General features: G+C 34.5%; 1 protein-coding gene across 1 annotated transcript in view; it reads left to right on the forward strand.

The window, feature by feature from the left end:
- LOC136845967 (neuronal calcium sensor 1-like) overlaps positions 1–16,543 on the forward strand; it is a 248,609-nt gene that overhangs the window by 162,482 nt on the left and 69,584 nt on the right. Inside the window, exon 2 of the mRNA XM_067116514.1 lies at positions 13,059–13,183. Within this exon, the coding sequence (XP_066972615.1) occupies positions 13,059–13,183 (125 nt within the window). The remainder of the gene's footprint in view (positions 1–13,058; positions 13,184–16,543) is intronic.

Raw genomic sequence — 16,543 nt, forward strand, 5'->3', positions numbered from 1 at the left:
CATATATATAACTGTAGCCTTTTTACCTATTATTTCCGGTCATAGTATAGTGATGTACCATAAATAATAATAATAATAATAATAATAATAATAATAATAATAATAATAATAATAATAATATGCGCGGTAAGAGAAAGAGAAACACCTAAAAACCAATCCTGTAACATGATTTATTTCTACGTTGCAAAAAAAGAAAAATGAATGTTCCGTAATTGGGAGTAGCGAACTTTTTCAGAAATGACTATTCATGAATATTCATTCCCACCCTTTGCGCTAAATCAAACTCCAGGTTGTAATTTCTCCACTAGTTATGACGGCGAAATTAGTTGCGTTCGCTTGTCCGCGTGGGCGCGGGACGAGAAAGCGCTCTGATAACTTTTTATTTTTTCTTTCTGGCAAACCCATTACCGTTGTCTGTCCCAAGCTGGAGGGAAACGAAAAAGCGTGAGGCTTAACCTTGAGGGAAGCGAAGAGTAATTTGGGATGAAGTTACGTTTGGTTCTTTATCTTGTGTTTTGTAACTTATTATTTTTATGCATAAGTTTCATTTAGTGCCATGTCACTGGTGATTGTTAAAAGATCATTCTTTTTAATGAAGTCGTTTGCTTGAGGAGTCCCCTTTATTTTTCTTTCTCAAAGGCAAGAATGACATTTTTTCTCGTCTTTACAAATGTCAGCATTGCTCAGTGACAGCAGTTCATCAATGTCCTTGTACAGAGAAACCTTGAAATATTCCTCTCTCTCTCTCTCTCTCTCTCTCTCTCTCTCTCTCTCTCTCTCTCTCTCTCTCTCTCTCTCTCTCTCAAAATATCAGGAAGTCTGCTTTTCTTTTCCCCAGCAGTGATAGATTCTAATGGTCTTTTCCTCCAAAGACTTAACGTGAGTACCACTTGGAAGATAATGTAGAGTTATAGTGTGGCGTAATAAATGAAGGGTTCTTTATACAAACATCTTCCATTTGGATTATTTTAATATACAACCGTCCCTTCATACGCCTGTTTTCCTTTATCGGTGATTTTAGGAGCATTTTTTAAAGTAAATGAAAACTTCCTTGGAACACTGTCCTTTTATGTGGATTATAACAATAAACGAATGCCTATTTTGGTCAGTTATTATTCGTTCTGTATTTTCCTAAGCGAAGACCACTACGATGTCTGTTAACAATTTATACATTATCAGATCAAATGAACACCCGAACAGATAACGGTTTTCCGTGATGGACTTTAATACTAAGTGAACGCCCCTTCGGTCATATTTAATACTAGCCAATCTAGCGGGAGGCCCTTCCCATGGGCTCGTTCTTCCCAACTCATCCTATTTAGAACTCATATTTCACAAGAAATTAATTAAGGGACGCGTTGATTGACTTGTCCCTTAGGCCCTTTTGGCAAATTAGTTTAAATGGGGACGCCAAATGGTGCCTGCAATGAATGATGGGAGCAAGTCATACTCACGTCTCTGAGAAACTCTCTCTCTCTCTCTCTCTCTCTCTCTCTCTCTCTCTCTCTCTCTCTCTCTCTCTCTCTCTCTCTCTCCTAAATATGTTTGTGTATGTATGTATGTATATGATTATTAATTGACAGCTTGAGTCAAACATTTGAGTAGTAACTCGAACATGTTTATTAACTGTTACTGTAACGTACAAGCAATCAAAATAAATACATAAATAGATAGATGGATTAAGCTCTCTCTCTCTCTCTCTCTCTCTCTCTCTCTCTCTCTCTCTCTCTCTCTCACACACACACACACACATATATATATATATATATATATATATATATATATATATATATATATATATATATATATATATATATATATATATATATATACATATATGCATATATATGTATATGTATGCATGTATATATTTATATGTATGTATATATACATTCATATATATACATGTATATTTATGTGTGTGCGTGTGTATGTGAGCTTAATCCATCTGTCTATTTATTTATTTTGATTGCTTCTACGTTACAGTAACAGTTTATAAACTTGTTCGAGTCACTACTCAAATCACGTTTGACTCAAGCTGTCGACGTGATAAAAAAATATTCTCACAAATAAAACAAGAAAAAAGTATTATGTCGTTTATAAAATAAAATATCTGGAGTAATAAAAAAAAAAAGAGGAAAACACAATCCAGAAAAAAATCCTCGACAATCCATATTGCTTTCAACAGTACTGTCTAGAAAAATTAGATTTTATTGAGAGAGAGAGAGAGAGAGAGAGAGAGAGAGAGAGAGAGAGAGAGAGAGAGAGAGAGAGCAACTTCAAGACAAATAACGTCGCCCTTTCATAGCCAATTCACAGTAGTCTCGTTTTCGTCCATCCTTCCTTTCCCTGCCCTTGTTTCCGTTGTGTGAAGAATGCGACATCAAAACTAACCACAAGAGAGAGAGAGAGAGAGAGAGAGAGAGAGAGAGTGGAAGGGGAAAAAGATGAAAAGGGATGAATATCATCATCCACCGCATACTTTCTTTTTGGTCAAATAAAGTCCCTTTAAATTTCTTTTATTTTCCTCCTCGTCTCATCCTGACAAGCCAAGAGAGTGATTGAGGGATCCGTTTGCAAACAGGGGAGAAATAACGGTGAAAAATAGATGAAGAACAAAATGACGGTTCCTTGTGTACTTATCGAGGGCCTTCCCTACGAAGTTAGTTTTCGAAGGTAGTTTGAGAGGACAGGTAGGCCCGTGCTCTACAAATGGACCTCGAATAAGCCTAAAAACTCCCCTTCGTTAGTCTTTCACCGTCCCTTTGGTCAAGGAGGACCGGAAGTTGTTACTCCTATGTAAATTTTATATATATTTTTTTTTAGATTTTTTTTTTCTCTTTTTGTAGATTTGTTTGTGATCCTCCGTATTTTTCGTCAACAATAAGTGATGGCTGCTGCGCATTCAGACTACATTTATAGTTTTCATTGTGTGTCTTTTGTTTATTAACGGTGTTACGAAATATGATTATTAATTGACAGAATTTTATATTTATTCTAATTTGCGAAAGTACTCTACGTGTAAGAAGGGTTGAAACCGTGTCTGCGATGGTACATATTCCTGAATACACATTTTCTACTCCAAATATGTTACATTTGTGAAATGTGTTAATTTTTAGTCTGAAAGTCTTTTTCAACATGGCCTTTTATAAACAGATTATTCGTCTGTATCAGGTATAAACGATATTTGCACAATGAAATCAAAAGTAAACATTATTTCACGTTTTCCAGAGAAATAAATAGGTCATAATAAATTTTGGTTTGATAACGGCAATTTTTTACTTAGTTCCCGTGACAGGCCAGAAATTGAGTGAATGTTTCACATTTTTCCATCGAATGTGTCACCTATTATAACAGTTAATGAATAAATTGGAATTTAGAATGTGTGTCGTGCAAATGCCCTGTGTAGTGATTTCCAGAGCAAATACGAATAGAATGGATAATAACTGGTTTCGGTTGAAATTGCGTAGTTGTTAGTTATTATTTGCAAGTGAATTATATAAATAAACACACATATATACATTAAATATATATATATATATATATATATATATATATATTTATATATATATATATATATTTATATATATATATATATATATATATATATATATATATATATATATATATATATATATATATATATATATTGTTACTTATGAACGTCTTCCGAGAATTGCCAGTGAAAACGTTCTTGTCAGTGTAAGGATTGTCTCCGTTTTCTGTTAATCTCTACGGTTCAAACCATCCATATTTCATTTACTAATCGCCACAGATTATAATGTGGCTGATTTATACATCAGAGTACGGTTATGTATGTTTAAATAGTGCTGTTCACCTTTGGGTAAGATAAAATTACCTGAAGTTTATTCATCTTTAGGGACTTCTTCGAAGCCTTACACGGTACTTCATTGCTGATCGTGCTGAATATATTACATATATATGTGAAATATTGAAGTGTGATCTATTCAGAACATTCATGACATGACAGCTACTTATGATATATGATTTTCTACATACTCACTCACCCATTTGGCCTTCACTCAATCACTGGGCTTTTGGGCCTCATTGCAGTCCATTGCCTCATCCACCAAACTCTTGAGGTCCGACGCAGTTTTGTGTATTGCCGTTACCCAACAATATTTTTGTTCAGCATCACTGATCGCCAGACCAGGTGCAGGGAACATACAGCTACCTGTCCTTCGTCTAGGTACTGACCAAGTCCACCTTCACATGGCTTCAAGGGTAGGCTCTCTTTGAATGTTTATAAAACAGTCATAGTATATCTAAATAGGAATAACAAGATTCCCGTTCAACAAAACCAATAAACTTGTTCCGTTCGCCGTAACAGCCATAATATCTATTTATTGATTAAATTCTTGTCTTTTGGTAAAAGTAACGACGACAAAATATTTCGCAGTTATTATATTCCTCATCCGTGTTTTGCAACATTAATAGCTCGAGAAAGAGTGGGCGATGACATGTGTCTTTTCTTTCATAGTTACAACTCTCCTCATAAAAAGAGATTTGTTTATAAAAAGATAGTATAAAAATTACATAACTAATGAATAAAAAACTGAACTAGTTTTCCTGTGACGAAGGAAAGCGGAAGAAAAAATATTGAATGATACCAAGTTTGCTATTAGCCTTTTGTAATTATCCTTTTCTCTTTTTCTTAACCCAGCATTTCTGTTCATATTAGCTCACCTCTTGCTTCACTTTTACGTCCTCTTCATTTCTTTCAGGAGCACTATAATATTCTTTCCATTACATTCCTTTTACTGTTGGTTACACTCACTTACAGTCTTCCCTGGCAAATTTTTGTATCTTCTCATTACTTGCGGTGGAACGTTTTATTCAAATAATGCAGTTTCTTCTACCTTTGAGGCTATTTAATTTATTTTCACAAATTTCGCCTATAGTTTATATGTTTTGCCTTTGTTCCACTATTAGACTATACTGTAAATATGCTTTTTGTATTGACGAAGACAAAATTCTTTTTATTATACATCCTTGGTTAAATATGATATAGCTATGTGGCTGCGCTCCCAGTCCGTCATTAAATCATTTATATAGACGAGTCATCAACTATTTTTAGCGATTATTGGGAACCTTCCCTTCCTTCAAAGGAGCTTTACACACCCAAGTCAACAACTGAAGATAGCTGAATCCACTGTGATAAAATATCCCACTAATTATTCTAAGTATTTCTCGTGTGTTACAGATTTCTTTTTTTTTATATATGTAAGATAAAATTACTTTTTTCAATTTTTCTTGAGTTTTCCCTCATATTGAATTAAGTAAAGGCAACCATTTTTACCTCTATTGACTCTTCTTTTCCCTTTTTATTTTTGTAGATATTAAAAATTCACATGTGTAAGGTCAAATAATAATTTTGGAACGGTGCTACTTCTGGGACCAAAGTCTTCTTGCGACCAATACTGTTGTCGTCTTGCTGCAGGCTGTTCTCTCTCTCTCTCTCTCTCTCTCTCTCTCTCTCTCTCTCTCTCTCTCTCTCTCTCTCTCTGTCTTTGGCAATGCAAACATTGTGCAAGACTCGTGAAATTGAGGTTTCTGTTTCTTTTCTGTGTTTCGTAATTCTTATACTTTCTTGGGTTATTGGAAATTCTTTGAAATAAAACAAAAATGTTTTCTGTGACTCCTTACTAAACCTCTGGTTTGACATATTTGATTTTACATTGCTTTATATTATTCTCAAAACGAATAGAATGCTTTATTGCAAGTCATTTAGAATTTTGTGTGTCCTCCAGCCTAAGTGATTTCTTCATTACTAAACTCCAAAAATTTAACGTCGTTTTACCACTAAATACATGGGATATTTAATTTTCTGTCACATTTATCTTCGCGAGCCTCATTATTCTTGTAGTTATTACATCGCTTTGCTTAGAATTATTTTTCAAATCTCAAAGGCATTTAGCATTTTTAGCCATCTTTGTTCTGTGTTGATATTTTATTTTAATGATGATAAGGATTGCTATTATTTTCCAAGACATTGTACTTTGCTTAAAACTCCTCTCTCTCTCTCTCTCTCTCTCTCTCTCTCTCTCTCTCTCTCTCTCTGTATGTATGTTGCATGTATGTGTGTGCGTGTACATACATTTTTCGTCTCTCTCTCTCTCTCTCTCTCTCTCTCTCTCTCTCTCTCTCTCTCTCTCTCTCTCTCTCGTATGTATGTAAGTATGCATGTACGTGCACTTACATATTCCTCTGTGTGTGTGTGTGTGGCAGCGAGATATACAAACGCGTAATTAGTAACAATTAGGGCTAAGGGTACCATTGACTCCCTCTACATAATCAGATTTCCAAGGCGATTACCCTTTCCCCTCGCTAGACATGAGTCATCTGTCATTGCAAATGGATGGGCCAAATTTGCTCTTGATTTGTGCCTAGGCATGAAGTCATTATATTCGTCGAATCCATCATATGGCTGTAACCTAGGTTTAAGGAGAGTATTTTATGCATATGTATAGATGGATAGATGTGTGTGTGTATATCTATACACACACATATATATATATATATATATATATATATATATATATATATATATATATATATATATATATATATATATATACAAATATATGAATTATGTTTTATGTGTTTATGTACAAATGTATGTCTAAATTTGAATATTTATTTATTTTACAAATGCCTGAAATTTATCTTTACTCAGTGTTTCTAGTTACTAAAGTTTTGCGTTTTTTTCGGTCAAACTTCAAAGTTACATTTTGATCAAAACGTAAAAATGGTTATTCTAGAAGGTGAATATTTATTTATTTTAAGAAATGCCTGAAATTTAAATCTTTCACCCGATGTTTCACATGCATTTTTTAAAGTGTTTTACCATTCCATTATCAGATTTTGGTATTGTTATGTGTTTGATCATATTTTATTTTTTGATTCTGTGTGTATACACATGTATGATGTGTGTTTATATTTTTAATGGCAATAATATCTCCACTAAAGTGATATAAGCGTTATTCTATATGCAATATATAAAATATATTATATATATATATATATATATATATATATATATATTATGTAAAATATATATAATATATATATATATATATATATATATATATATATATATACACAAATATATATATATATATATATATATATATATATATATATATATATATATATATAACATACACGATTACTTTGACACTCAGCAAATGTTATTTACGACCGTCAGACCAAACAATTACTTTAGGAAGAAATAGAAGCGGAAGATCCTTCGTTACTGTGCGTGTGAAAAGTCGGTAGGATTCTGTTCCTGCTGAGTGCAGGACTTGATGAAGCATTTGGTCTGTCACTCACCTTTAACATGGGTTGAGGATGAAATGTATGGTGTCCTGTCCGGGAAACTGCCATGAGCGGGTCCTTTGTAGGATCTTATTGATGGATTTTGAGGGAATGGAAGCCATTATGCGTTGCAGGATTTTTTTTCCTTTGAAATTACCGAAGCTGTCTCCCATTTTGCTTATTTTAATTTATCGGTTATGATCGGGCTAGTGTTCCTCTGATGGAATGAAACATTTAATTTATTTGTCTACTTATTTGCACTGTTTAATTCCTTATTCTTTCATATTGTTCTTTTGTTTTTATATTTTCATGAGTTTTCTCTTACTTCACTCTTTAGCAAGAATGTTTTGTCTCTACTTTTTTTATTTCTGTTTATTCTTGGCTGATATCTTTTAATATCTTTCAGAAAAATTCACGAGGTTGCAGGGTATCAGTAGCAATTGTTTATACTTCCTTTGATTGCCTCTTGTGTAGAGCTCCTTAGTGACTGTTGCTCGATGTATGTGGTATTATTTAAACAATTGAAGCTTGCAGGACTGATATAACTAAAGCAAATTTACTGTTTGTGTTTCATACAATTACACAATTCTTTACAGGAAACCTACAGTATGAAACGACGGCAGTTTAATCAAAAGAACTGAAAGCGTGTCATAAAACCATAGTGTCAATTTTATTTCACATGAACCCTTGTAAACTTCAACTCCCACCCCTTAACCTCTCTCTAACTCTCTCTCTCTCTCTCTCTCTCTCTCTCTCTCTCTCTCTCTCTCTCTCTCTCTCTCTCTCTCTCTCTCTCAGAAATTTTTCTACCTTCATTTGAAGGGGACAAGTATCGAAGGCACTGATGCGAGTTCATGCTTGTAAAAGACATATTTTTCGTGCAAAAGTTTTCCTTGCTTCTTTTCAACCCTTTTGGAAACGAAATCGTTTCAAAACTGGAGTTTATTTGTGTACATGTGAATGCTTTGTGTCTCTCGTGTAATGGTTTTCGTTTAAATATAGTGTATCTATGGTTAAAGTTGTTTCTTTTGTTTTAATATTCTCATTTGTTTGAACGATTCTTGATACGTAAGCGTATATATTCATTTCTCACGTTTAGCTCATTTTATAAAAAAAAAATATACGACTTGCCATAAATCGCTGGTCTTTTTATTTGTTTCAATTTGTTTTAATATGTTATGACGGAACATGGAGTACAATAGCTGCCGCAACAGTAAGCTTTTAAAACCCACAATGTGTTGTGTTTTGTTCTCTATACTATTAACAGGACTTCACTCCATTCTACCTCCATGGGTTTGGGACTCCATTTTTGTATTTGCTGCATTTTCTTTTTCTGTGGTCACATATATTTTTGCTACTGCTTCTTGCGTAACAGAGGGAAGGATTTTTCACAATTAATATGACAGTATTTTTAGTACATGTTTGTTCATTTATTCAAAACCAATTCGTCTTTCCTTTCTTCGAATCACATATTATAGTACAACGTCAATATCGTCTTCATATTCTTCTTTTTCTTCTGGATCTTATTATTATTATTATTATTATTATTATTATTATTATTATTATTATTATTATTATTATTATTTTGCAAGGGTTATTTTGCGATCTTTTTCCTCTTGTATTGCCACTGTTTCTCCAGACACTTACAGTAGAACTTATCCTTATATTAATAATCATTATTATTATATGAATAAGTGTTCCATAACGTACGCTCCGTCATAATAATAACTTCAATTGGTGAGGTTTTTTGTTGGTCTGTTCATGCCACGCGTTAGGATTATATATATACAAAGAGATTTTTCAGCACTTAACCCAGTTATCCTTTCCTTGAGAGATTTAGGATGAATATAGGGTATAGAATGAATTTTTGGACAGAACTGTGTTATTCATTGCAGATATCAACTGAATAACGATTATATTTTCACTGAGAAAGATATGTGTCATTCATTCCTTCCTCTTTCTTTGTGAGAACGATCTTTCTTCCGTTTTGTCGGAAAGGTTCCTTATTATTCCTTCTGGTATTATATAATTCCTTTCTGTTTTAAAAGCTAAAGATTTTGCCATCTCCCTTGATCCTCTCTCTAAGGACCAACGTGCACTGTCATGCCTGTTAAACACCTTTCTTTTTTTTCCTCAGTGAGGAAGATTTCATATTTCCTTCTCCGTCTGATTATCAACCTTTCACCTCTCTGGTGAAAAGACTCTTATCTTTTTGAATCAAGCCATGCGCATATCCCCTTTGTCAATGGCCAAGTTCCTATATCATCAATCTCTCCATCTTTCTCCCCCTTTTTCATGGACCACTGAAGCAAATTGGCTTTTAAACGCCAACTCTTTCCGAGGCAATTTGTTGGGTCATGATATTAGCGGCGGCGTGAAAGTTCGCCCTAAACACCATTATAGTGAAAGAGGTCCTCCAAAAACCCATTTCCTCGAGTGTCGTCGTCCCAAGCAACCGAAGAAGGCTTGGAGGGGCTCGATTGTGTGTCGTCATGGAGGGGGTAGGATGGAGCTAGGTGGGTGGGCGGGCAGAGATGCACCATATACCCGATCTCCGTTATCGATGAGTGTTTGGATCCGGAGGTGAATGCGGCCATGATGGATGAGGTTTTTGGCCGGTTTTCATTATAGTCATCTCATCCACTTCAGAGGGATCCTTATTCATTTTTTTTTTTTTAGTTTGTTTCCTTTGTTTTCTCTCTCTCTCTCTCTCTCTCTCTCTCTCTCTCTCTCTCTCTCTCTCTCATGTAAAGCATGTGCATCGGTTAGCGGTAGATGTACATGCAAATACAAGTGTTTTCCGATGGGAGATTGGTTTTTTTCGACTTCATGCTGTATCGAGGCTGACATTTCAGGACCTGCACAACTTTTAAAATTCAGCGGCGTCGAGTTGCTGCTGGATTGTCCGGAAAAACGCTGAAGTGACGCTTCTGATCAGTTCTACGACCCTGCTACCCTGTGCTATTCCTACTCAATCTGGCACATCAAATTTAGTTCCAAAATTGTCTGTCAATCAGGGTTTTCAGTGACCAGTTTACAAAATGACCAAATTCACGTAAGGGAAGGGGTCAGCAAGATGATAATTAGGACTTCAGTGTGTAACCTTTCTGCGGATATTTCCTTCTCTCTCTCTCTCTCTCTCTCTCTCTCTCTCTCTCTCTCTCTCTCTCTCTCTCTCTCTGGCTCATGTAAGGTGTATGCCGTGCAGTTTTGTCCTGTGATTACGTTTACAGTATTTAGGATGGTATCGAGCTCCCCAGTGGATCACAACGCAACATACTAATATATTTCTGAAGCCTTCATATTACAAGCATGTTTACTGTCTGACCTCCCTCAGCCTCGACCTTGCTAATATATTTTCCTGTCTTTATCGTTTGTCCAATGAGAAACTTTCTGTTTGAGGATATAGACAGGTTAATGGTCATCTCTTGTCTTGTTAAAGATTTGATAGACCAATTAAGGCCTTTTTTCTTACTTTATGACCTTGTTTTATTATCAAAATCATTCATATATATATATATATATATATATATATATATATATATATATATATATATATATATATATATATATCCTATAATTGCTTGCAAATAATCTGTCTGTTCCCCATATTCTTTTCCTTTACCACAAAATCATTGTTTCCGTTCATCCCTCATTCACTTTCTCCTTTGATACGTATCCCATTACGTCCGCTCCCAGTTTCATTTCTGGGATTCCAGTCTCTCTCTCTCTCTCTCTCTCTCTCTCTCTCTCTCTCTCTCTCTCTCTCTCTGGAGACTCTTTTATGATTTCTTTTCCCTGCCGTATTGAAGCTGCAGGCTCTTGCTGCCTTTATTTTTCCCCCTCGCGAAATCGATGCTGGTCCCTCGAGGTGCAAATTGGTGTCTGTTTTCCATTTATGCGTTGCTGACACAATATGCTTCTTTATGCAACACCTAGATCAAGGTCAAGAGTATAAATATCTAATTATTACCTTATAGAGACCTTTTGTCAAAGGCTAAGATATCTGGTAACCGAGTGCCCTCATCTAATGAAAGTCTGACAGAGACAAGGAAGAGATAGACTGTACGAGAATAGTGGGCGGGGGTTGTGGGGTGGTGGGGCGGATGGTAGACCCGCCTCCAAAAAGAGGGGGTTCTATGGGAATCTGGGAAGACGGTAGCTGGGAGTGGATTCCAAAAATGATTCCATTCACGGAACAGAGAAGCCCAGGTATTCATCTTTATTATCTATGGTTCCTTAGTTACTTTTACGCAATAATACAAGGAAGAATTAACTTAATTCTTGGTTGTGGGTATTTGATCTCTCTCTCTCTCTCTCTCTCTCTCTCTCTCTCTCTCTCTCTCTCTCAATTATTTATTTTAACAAATCAGGAGGAAAAGTTTTCCCCTTTTGTTATCTTGTGCTTCGATGCGCAATAGAAAGGAACATTTCTTCTTTAAGTTTTAATTTTTTACACTGACATAAGTTCAAGGCTGGAATGTCTTTTAATTTTCCAGGAAGAAAAGTATAATTAATGTGCCCTCCTCTTGTGTTTCTCAAGTTTCGCCCATTAAGATACGATCCTGTACATTTAGATGCTGTTGTATTAAGGTATTATGATGAGGCCTATGACTTCAGTATTTAATTGATTGAATATTTATACTCAGTCATTAATGTTTTCATATTGATGTCACCTGAAGCCCCGTAATAACTTTTTAATGTCTACCCAGATATTTTAATTCCTCTGGCATTGTTTTGTCAGTCATCTTCGTACCTTTGAGTCATCTAGTATATTGTTTCATCGTGCTCTGGCCTTTTAGGTGACAGACGATGTAAGTTGTGAGCATAAGCAGACAGACAGACGATATAAAATGAATAAATGCCTTGACGATGGTTGTTATTCTGATAAGTGTTTAACAAACAACATCCCATAAAAGGAAATTTTATTGAACCTCCCTTCTTGTGTGGCATCAGACCTGACTGCTTAGAGAGAACATGTAGAATTATATAGGTTATTTATGAAAAGGCAGAGATCTTTATTCCCATTCACTTTCTCTTAGCAAGAATGGTAGAAAATGTGAACGAAGGAAGAGGTTAAATTTTAAATGGAAATTATGAAAAGGCAGACACTTATTCACATTCACTCTTAAACAAACACAAAAAAATGAACGCTAGAGTATTTTTCAATTTGTTTGTCTAGGAAAGTTATAAACTAATTTTAGTATTTATATATAAAATGCACAATAGTGTTAAACAGCGTTATTTCATTATAAAAAATCCAATTTTTTTTTACACAATAGGCATTGTAATCCCACAGATATTGTGTGGAGGTCAGGAACCGAGAGTCGATCATTTTGACCATTCTTCACTTCAGAATATTAAACTTCCTACCTTCTTCTATATTTCTAGAACTATTTAACTTGCCTCTGTTTAAAATATGATTTTCCATTATCTGAAAAGAGAAGACTATTAACTCTCAGTCTGCAATGACCTTGCTATATTTAACACTCATTGCCATCTCTGTCTTCACGCCATTAAAACTTTCTGTCTAAATAAGTTGCTTATTTGTGAGGCACTGAATAACCTGGCAGCTCAAGTGCCGGTTCATTAGACCAAACACTCACAATGCAAACAAATCAGTCAGTTTTCTTTGTTTGTGATTTTTACTAAAAATGACATGTTCAAATATAACCTGTTCTAAGTAATTTAATTTTGGTTCTGTTTTCTCTCATCTGCAGAGGATGAAATGGACGATTTCAGTCTGCACGTGCAGCGGCACAGGCCGGAGGAGCTGGACAAGTTAGCCAAAACGACCAAGTTCACGAGGAAGGAAATCCAGCTGATTTATCGTGGATTTAAGCAGGTCTGTAAAGTATTATTATTATTATTATTATTATTATTATTATTATTATTATTGTTGTTGTTGTTGTTGTTGTTGTTGTTGTTGTCGCTCCTTTATGTATGGGAAAGTGACCTCCCCTGCTGTTCCCGTAATAAATTTATATAGATTTGAGGATCATTCATGAGACATACACGTTGATATATGCCACCACTGTGATCATATAATATATATATATATATATATATATATATATATATATATATATATATATATATATATATATATATATATTATATATATATATATATATATATATATATATATATATATATATATATATATATATATATATACATACATATATATATATATATATATATATATATATATATATATATATATATATGGTATGATTATATATATATGTGTGTATATATATATACATATGTATATATACTGCATGTATATAATCATCGCTACCAACACCGTGCGACGCTAAGGCCCTCTGTGAAATTCCGCCACTCATGCCTTTTCGTTTTTAGTTCTGTAAATCTCTACTCACCTTGTCTCATAGTCCTCAGCTAAGTAGGTCTGATTATTCCAACTCCTCTGGTTCCCAGAGGAACTCAGCTGACACTCTCATATATTATTCTTCCCTAGGTGGTGCGAAGAACATGTCCAAGCATCTTATCTTCCCATTCACCCACGTTTGCCATGTCCGTAATATTCAAATATTCTTCTTGAAGCTTCCTTCTCAAAATTATCAAATCTTTTAGATACAGCTTCATTTTCCTACCATAATTCATATCAGGATAGCAATACAGATCATACTTGACTAATGTAAACTCTTTCTTATGTACGAAATTTGACCATTTGAATCCCAAATTTTATTGAGCTTGTCGATCGATTGTTTCGCCTTTTTCAGTCTTTTGCTGAGCACAGTCTCTTTAGAAAATGTAGTGGATATCATTGTTCCTAAATATCTGCAAGCTTCGCAATCATAAATGCTTTCTCCATCTAGTGTTACTTCTCCCTTCGAGCAGTCTGCCATCATCATTCCCTTTTTTTATGTCTAGATTTAATGTAAGACCTGTCTCTCTAGATATATGATGTACTCTATCAAGCAAGCTTTGTAGAATATCTTCTGGTGTTTTGCTGATTTGGCTGCATCTGCTGTGTATTCGAAATATGATTAGTTTGTTTGTGTGTACATAATTTTATAAATGGCATACACATTATTCGTATTTCTTGTATACACCACTTTAAGTTGCCTTTGAGTCCAATCAGATGTGGTAACAATTTCCGTTGATTCTCTTCTCCAAAAATTCCTCTAATTACCTTCATGCATGCAGGGGCATGTTGAGAGTTTCCCCTCTTTTCCGCCTCATCAAGTTCGCAAGGCGGGAGAAAATTAATTTTTTGCGTTAGAATGCTTCCCCACCCGTTCCTTGGAGTATTACAAGGCGGTCTTTTATTTCCCTGTTCTTGGAAGTGTGTGGAAAAGGCTTTTACACAACTATTTATAGAAATACCTCCGTTTATATTTTCGTGATTTTAGGAAACCGTCATTGTTATGATTTTTGTTATTCGGAACCTTTGGATGACAGTTGATAAGTTTTTGGTAGGAAAGTTTCTGATATTTTTTTATCAAGAATATAATTAACCTAGGAAAAACTTTTACAAAGGATGATATTTAGAATAATGAAAGCCGCAAAGTCCCAAATAAAATAAAAAATCTGAAGTTTGTACTAAAAAAAATAAATTACAAAACGTTTTTAGTATCACATCAGTTAAATATTTTTTCCTCATTATTTCACCGAAAATTTTACCACCCTGTCAGTCAAAGCCATCTATTTTTTTTTTTTTTGTTCTCTATGGCTGGACATTTAATTACGTTCATCAGAACGTACTTATTTTGAAAAATTTTCATCATATTATTAGTATTTCACTGCATCCTGTATCCGGAATATTTTATTGTATTTTCACCATTTAATTTGTTTATACAAATATTTTATTTATGACTATCATTGTTCAAAACTTTTTTCGTTGCATCGACAGTTTACTTACTAACCAAGATAGACGGAATTTTTCTCTCTCTCTCTCTCTCTCTCTCTCTCTCTCTGAGGACCTAGGAAGAGGTTCGATCATCCTACTTTTACGAGATCAGTGTTTACATTGGGAGAATCGGGCTTGTTTAGGCCGGGGACAAAAATTTCATTAATTTTCCTCCAAAACTGTTATTCTCGTCTTTCCACATTTTGTTTGCTTCTGTCATTCTTGTTTTGTTTGCCCTCAGTTGTTCGTATTAAAAAGAGTTTGGGATGACCTCATTTTAGTTACTAGGTTGAACGAATCACAAACAGTCGACCTCAGACTTTGGATTTATAGGTTCTAAGGATGTTTCATCTCCCATGCTGATTTTTTGTGATCCTCCTGCTGGCCATATTTTAATCCATCAGGAGGACTCCTTTGTTTTTCATAGTTTATGCGTGACGGAGAAATTGATTATAATATAGAATTGCTTAGTTTATTTCTGTTCTGGATTGTCCTTCTAAGCAATATACAACGCATCTATAACTGAATTTATGATCTGACTCTTGGTTGCGGAAGTTCCAGTTAAGATAATTTGGAGAAATTATATCAGGACATCTAAATAAAATCATTTGTATGGCTCTCCTAGTAATTCTGTTTATATGAGTAAACCATTTTGTGTACATGTCAGGGAAAATGTAATGGGTATCATAATGATTCAGTACATCAGAGTAAATCATTCGCGTCCGTGCAGAACCAGCATGTATGGTACCTACACGTAGAAGAAACAAGAATGACCTTATTAATGATTCTGTCTGAAATGTAAGAGGAGAGGGTTCAGAGTAATTGACTGCAAGAGTAAGGAGAGGTGCGTGTAAACCAGGACTGTTAGTGTGAATATTGGAAGAACAGAAGTGATTGACTCGTATAGGTATTTAGTAGCAAATTGTACGTATGGTGGTAGGATAAGATGTGAATCACAGAACAAGTGATATAAATAGTTTAAAATTTAAGGAAACCTAAGCGCCTGAATGAGTGCATGGATTTTTGAACCAGCTTTCCTTTATGGAAGTGCAGTGTATGTGTTGGATACGAATACTTTTTTTTAAAGCAGAAGTTATTGAAAAGTGTACGTGATATGTGTAGGAAATTAAGAGTTTAATAGTCATAAATAAATGTATGCGTAAGTGGGATAAGCAAGGGTGTTTTGTAAGTATATGATTCGGAAATTTTATAAGTAAACATGATAGTAAAGATAAAGAAATCCTTGGTTCTGAAAAGAGAGGTACTCTTTTTAGATGGAAGACTGCATTTAATCTTCTGTGAGGGTTGAAGGACGTGGTGGATGGT

This window comes from Macrobrachium rosenbergii, chromosome 14, assembly GCF_040412425.1.
Source record: "Macrobrachium rosenbergii isolate ZJJX-2024 chromosome 14, ASM4041242v1, whole genome shotgun sequence".
Lineage (NCBI taxonomy): Eukaryota > Metazoa > Arthropoda > Malacostraca > Decapoda > Palaemonidae > Macrobrachium > Macrobrachium rosenbergii.